At 38.7% G+C, this 6,760-nt stretch overlaps 1 protein-coding gene across 1 annotated transcript in view; it reads right to left on the reverse strand.

Moving 5' to 3' along the window:
- Nucleotides 1-23: 23 nt before the first annotated feature.
- Nucleotides 24-6,760, reverse strand: part of LOC118477594 — a 15,229-nt gene continuing 8,492 nt past the window's right edge. Inside the window, exons 8-11 of the mRNA XM_035969483.1 lie at nucleotides 6,466-6,680; nucleotides 5,276-5,491; nucleotides 3,473-3,792; nucleotides 24-818 (exon numbers count right to left, since the gene is read on the reverse strand). Coding sequence (XP_035825376.1) covers nucleotides 712-818; nucleotides 3,473-3,792; nucleotides 5,276-5,491; nucleotides 6,466-6,680 — 858 coding nt within the window. The 3' untranslated portion in view covers nucleotides 24-711. The remainder of the gene's footprint in view (nucleotides 819-3,472; nucleotides 3,793-5,275; nucleotides 5,492-6,465; nucleotides 6,681-6,760) is intronic.

The raw sequence follows: 6,760 nt of genomic DNA on the forward strand, positions 1-6,760 counted from the left end.
GACTTCTTCTTCTTCTTCTTCTTCTTCTTCTTCTTCTTCTTCTTCTTCTTCTTCTTCTTCTTCTTCTTCTTCTTCTTCTTCTTCTTCTCCTTCTTCAGTTTTTAAGGCATTTTAAGACTTTTATCATACAGGAAAGGTCTTTTGAAAAGCTTTTAATTGACTAAAAAGTCTATGAATCATTTCACGAAATATTTGGAAGCTGGTTTTGGAAATCTTGAAACTGGCCTAACAGTGTCAAACTCGCTTATCAAGCCAAAGCACCAGGTTCGACACTTTATGATGTTCAACATAATGCAAATATTATGACAGGATTAGGTTCTCGTGTCGGGCAGAATTGATATAGCAATCGTCTCTGATTAGGATAGGAACATCGTGAGCTGATTTCTAGCCTCTTGAAACTGAGACACTGCTAAGCTTTGTTAACGGACCGAGTGGCGATACGTGAAGAGTCCGTTACGCCATGGGCATAATACAACTGCCCTCAGAAGATCTTTTTCCAGATTTCTCATTACTGGTAAGGCAAAAACAACAGATATTTGTTTTATATCCTCAGTATTCATGTAGCAGGATTTTATTTCGAGCACTAAAAGATTCACTTACTGTACTTTTTCCTGAAGTAAAAGACCGACATGAATAAGCACTAGTATGCAAAGTTTTCTTAAGACAAGGTGCCTTAAGTATGTAATGACAGTGACTGTTTTCTTTCTCCACTTACGTGCAAGGGGCTACATCAAACTGGTTGCGCTGAAAGAGCTGCGCCAATGTCATGAACAAAGTTGGTCCAAATTTAGAGGTGACTTGGCAATTGTCTGAGAGGGCTGTATTTTTTGTTTAATTTTAAGGAGGAGAAAAGGGGTGGGGTGGTAATACATTAGTGATCTACTTAACTCTCACGTAAACAAGAATTAGGTCTAACAAATAAGTTTTCTCCAGTTCACACTTGTCAAAGGAAACTGGAACTTGTATAATTGTTTCGCATCATAACGTACCAACAAGCAGATACTGAAGTGTACACACATTAGAACTCACGGGCTGCTGTGGTGTAGTGGTTGGGCGCTTCGATTTCCCACACAGTAGACTCCGGGTTCGATTCCCGTGTGAGGAGAAATTTTTGTCTGCTGAGACTTTGTATCCCTCTAAGCCCGGGTTGACAGCCAGGCAGTGTAGAACCCGCCCCTTAAAGTAACTAAACTGTGTCGATGGGGGCCTAAAACATATTTTGTCGACAGAAACTGGGACAGGATAGAAGTTCCCTTACAAAAATTAATTTTCCCTGAACACTTCGTCGCCACATTCATCACTGTTGTATGTCCAAATACGAGGTCTTCAGAAAGAGCAAAAAGCTATTTTATTTCGGGCTGGACATTATGTCAGTACAAAACGTTAAATTTGTTTGAATCCGTTACTGTTTTAAGAAGATGAATTAGACTAGAACAAATCTATGCGCCTCATCAAACTCAACTACATACCTGACTTTCATCTTTCTTCAATATTCTGACATTATACAATGTTGAATGATGGTGGTGTCTTGTTTCTCCAGCACAACGTGCCAAAGACCAGTGGGTGACAGACACAAACAGTCAAAGTTACCAATCACTTTCAGCTGAATAAGGATCCAAGTTCCGTATGACTTAATATGGCATTTCTTGTTACTTGTATGGACATGATTTTCATGTGCTGAGTTAATACTTCCCTTTTACTGCAGAAAAGTCAGAAAAGCAAAGTCCGACTACTGGAAAAGGCTACAAAGACCCCCTCCCACCCCACCCCAAAAATAACCCCAACAGAATACACTTTGTTTATCTCTTGGAAGTTGTGTTGTCAACATCAGCGCGGGCAGTTAGTTGAGCGGTCTAGTGTGGTGTACTTCTTTAATCAGTCTACTTACCGTCCTTTTATACAATCCTTCTTTTCTATGTTTGCAACTCTTTTGTAACTCTGATCTTCAGCATTTATATTTCCCAAAACGTTGAAACAGCCGTAAAATCTATTTCAAACCAAACCAAACCAAATGCTATTGGAAAAAGTGATAGTAGCATAGGCCATCTGTCTTACACAATAAAATTTGCGTTTTCTCGAATAAGTTTCAATAGAATTCATCAATCTATTTCAACGTTTGTACCTTAATCCATAGGACAAAGATAGCTGGCATCCGACCATTAAGAAGCATTGCTTCCTCCTTGTCTACGTTACTTAGTGTTTAAATTTTTTATAATAAATTAGATATCTAGCTTCCATTGAGTCAGACTTCAAAAAAGATTAAGCAACATAAACACATTTTATTATGAGACAGTCATGACATCCATGAAACCATACGGTCCAGAAAGCTTTAGAATTAAAGACCATGAGACAACGTAAATCATGTCCACATACTGACTATTAGAAAGTGGGACTGTGCTGCAGGTATGCTGTTGCCGCTAGCAAGAAATGATACTACAACTTCGAAAAAAAATTATTACGTCAAAAGACAAAATCTCTACTTTAGAGTTACAAAGTTCTATCTGCTCAGAAACTAGTTTTGAAAAATTTGACGTAAAAAATGTTGAGTTTAACAAAATGTCAAGTTTTTTAGAATGCAAATCTTTTCTTTTTTAGTAGAGGTTTTACGGCGCTCGCAGCTGCATAAGGTCATATGAGCGCCAGAAGATTAGAGGTGTTACAAGAGAGTAACAAACACAAAAAAGAAGGAGGGGAGGTAAGGACGATAGATGTTAGATAGGAAAGAATCTGCACACCACACCAGAGCACCCGCCAACCACCCTCTTGCAAATCTTTAATTGTCTTGATAACGATTCAGAATAATCTTACGACTTTGATAGAGCAGGTAGACCATTTCATTTCTGATCTCAGGTTCTTAGTTACTCAAAACGGCCAAAAACATCAGATAGAACTTGGTAATTCTGAGGTAGCAAAACAGAGGTCATCTTAGTTTTAAAATCTCAATATCAATCTCATATGGAAACTAAAGTTATTCTCCAAGCCGCCTTAATTTTTAAAAGGTGTAGTAGTAATAATACTAGTAGTAGTACTACTACTTGTAGCAGTAGTAGTAGTAGTAGTAGTAGTAGTAGTAGTAGTAGTAGTAGTAGTAGTAGTAGTAGTAGTAGTAGTAGTAGTAGTAGTAGTAGTAGTAGTAGTAGTAGTAGTAACAAACATACACGCATATAAGTACATAAATATATATATAATATATATATATATATATATATATATATATATATATATATAATATATATATATATATATACAAAGAGAGAGATAGATAGATAGATAGATAGATAGATAGATAGATAGATAGATAGATAGATAGATAGATAGATAGATAGATAGATAGATAGATAGATAGATAGATAGATAGATAGATAGATAGATAGATAGATAGATAGATATAGTGTTGGTAATAGATAATACACAATGAAACGTCTAATATAATTTCGGTGGACATATACACGTGACGACTTTCGAAACCTACCTGAGCAGTCAATAGCCAGAATCAGGTGATCCAAGAAAGAAACGACTCTTGGCGCATACAAATCATTTATATGTTCCGCTATGCAATATCGGGTTTCATTCAAAGCTTCGCAGATGGGTTCAGATTTATTAAACATCCTCAGCAGACATTGTGAAGCTGTTGGCTTGAGTGAAGGAGTTGACTGAAAGGCCGGGAAGACGCTGTTAATGAGGTTGGCATCGCACTCTTCAAGCTGATCTCCAGTCAATAAGTAAAACACGACTCTTTCCCGATCCTGGCAACCAAGAGAGTTGAAAGCTAAGCATTCGAGTATATCCCGTCTGTTTGAATAAAGAAAAAGTAGAAAGATGTTCTTCAAGTAATAGAAGCCATAAATTATGACAAGTTTATTCATGCCGTACAAACTTTCTTTTCCAGATTTGTTCTCAGCTCCTATCGAAACCAAGGTGGAAACAGAGGAAGGCAAATGACATGAAGCTGTAAGGGGCGACTTGATTAACATGATGATAGGTTATGCCAATGAGCTGGTGGATCAGACGAAAATATGATTCAAACCACGCAAAAAAACGCATTTATGTTGGGAAAGGAGGAGTTGATAGTGGGAACAACAGAAAGTACGGATACTCTTCTCAGCGTAACTTTCTGGAAATACAGCCAAAAAGATATAAATAAATAACTGAAAAATCGAGGACAATACGCATTTTTGAGTAATCTCAAAGGGTCGAACATCGTTAATGAAATATGTATGGGAGCCAGCATCTATACGTGAAATCTGTAACCAGGCGAGCTGTGACAATGTATCTGCGTTGGTCTGGTTCATTGCGTTGTTTCTAGTCCCAGAATTGCTTGTTGCCCTAAAGTTTAGAGGTGCCTGGCCCGACGTTAGCCGTATTATTACACCTCCGTTATGAGAAGACGTGTACTTTAATCATATCAAGACCAGAATGTACGGCTGGGAGACATGGGCTGTATACAGGAGGCAAGACACTTCAGACAGCTCGAGAATTTCACATGCGGTCCTAGTGGTCGATCTTGGGTATTAGGTCACACATGTGACAAACCTGGAGGTGCTCTACCGTAAATGGACTAGCCACACTAGAACCATAATCATCAAGGACCAGTTCAGAGGGACCAGCCATGTCATCCGCATGGACGCCCAGAGAATGCCACGTCAGATCTTCTACTGCGTACACAAGTGCCACAGATCTCGCAGCCAGCCCAAAAAGAGGTACTAAGACTGTCTCAATGAGCAGCTAAAGTTCTTCTATGTTGCTCCCAAAAGCCTTTAGGGAAAACGATTGAGTGGCTAGTTTTAGACATACAAATGTGTTCTTATTGATTTTGCGTTTCGTCTACAAGCAAACAACGCTCCCCAAATGTCATGTTGATTTCTTTTCTGTGATGAATTTTATTTACATAACACATCGTAAAGGCAAATTAAAATGTAAATTAAAATGTCGAATGTTCACCCTTAATACTTTACCGAAATACGCAAAAATAACTGCTTGGTGCTTATTGACTATTAAACCGCACCGAAACATCGACTCTGCTCCTGTTTCACCACCGCTCAGAAGCGGCTAAAAGCCTCCATCTCTTGGTTACTCCAGTAGACATAACCTTTATATGCCCTGGGTATTCGAGAGTGTAATCTCACAGATTTGATTCGTCAACCCCACTCAAACTCACAAGAAAAAGAAAAAGACTGCTTAAAACGACGATTTACGGTGGGCGGTCTACTACTGTACTATAATCTACTGTCATCTAATAGTGTGCAATTGAGATGTCGAAAAGAGGGCAACTTACGTGCATGAAAAGCCAGTTACTGGCAAACACATATTTTTGAGTTCAGTTTGAGAAGGGCACTTTCTTTGTGTGCAAACTTCTTCATTTGTATAAGCCAGTCCGATCTCATGTAGTTTGGTTTTTACACAAGACGGCGCAATAGATTCCAACGATCTTCTTTCTGCGAGACTGCACTGTCTGATAGGGTTGAGAGCAGCATCTTGATCAATTGTTGATCTGAATTACAGAGAAAATAGTAGGAACATTGTAATGGCGAATGAAATAGTGAATAATAATATTATGCGTGTCATTTGCCGGGTTCAGTTGCAAGCTGGGGTGTTGCTTTTTGTTTCGATAAAGCAGAGCCCTGTAGATTGAGTCATTAAGGGGGAGCGGGAAAATGAGAGAGAGAAAGAGTAGGAGAGTAAGAGACAGACAGACAGACAGACAGACAGACAGACAGACAGACAGACAGACAGACAGACAGACAGACAGACAGACAGACAGACAGACAGAAGGATTATAAATATCGATAAGTCAAGATTCGTTTGTATTTGTTTGGTTTTGTTGAATTTTTTGTGTACGGGGGAAAAGTAAAACACCAAGCCCCCAAGGTGCAGCAACGTTTATATAATAAGTGATTTATCACAGAAAAGGGTTTACTTTTAATTGGTCACTGTATTCGAAGACATTCTGAGAAGAAAAAAAAACAATTACCCATTCGGTCACTGTCTTTACAGACAATTGAGAAAAGAAATTGATCATCCATGGCATTGTTCATCATGAAGAAACTGCTATGAGTGAGCACGTGCCATCTAGTCAAAACTTTGGAAAACTCTAACCAATCCTAGTTTCGTTGGATTGCCTTTCAATCCAGTAATTCTCCCTTATGTGAGAAGTATAACTCTTATGAAATTGAAGATGAATTTCACTTTTTTTGTCTATTGTTCACACTTTGTCCATCAAAGGATATTGTTAATCCCTCCCAGCCTGACTCGGCCCTGTGACAGTAATATGCAATGTTTGACTCATGATAAGAGATATTATGTGCACAACCTGTATTTATTCATTATCGAAACTTTACTTATCAAATGAGTGTTTTGTGTGATGTGATGTGAGCCAATGGCCATAAACACTGAATAAACTTACTTACTTAGTTACTTACTTTCTATCCAGTAAGACATTTTTAAAGTCCCCAGATGTGTACTCACTTGCATTTAGCCGGATCCGCGTTTTCAATGATAGCTTTCGTTGTTGCTCTGAAAGCGGAAGGGGAGCAAGAACACTCACAGAGATTGCTGACACAGCAGCCTCTTACTTGGCCAGTTCTTTTTGGTTTATCGCAGTAAGATACATTTTGACAACCTCGCTCAATGTAGTTCAAACACTTTCCCTTGCTGTCGGATCTGCATAGGAAACCACAAACCTGGGAGAAAGAGAGGGAGTCGAGTGTTTAGAAGAGACGAGAGCAGTTGGATTTTTTGGGGGCGGGGGTGTTTGGGGGGG

This window comes from Aplysia californica, unplaced genomic scaffold (assembly GCF_000002075.1).
Source record: "Aplysia californica isolate F4 #8 unplaced genomic scaffold, AplCal3.0 scaffold00007, whole genome shotgun sequence".
NCBI classification, from domain to species: Eukaryota; Metazoa; Mollusca; class Gastropoda; order Aplysiida; family Aplysiidae; genus Aplysia; species Aplysia californica.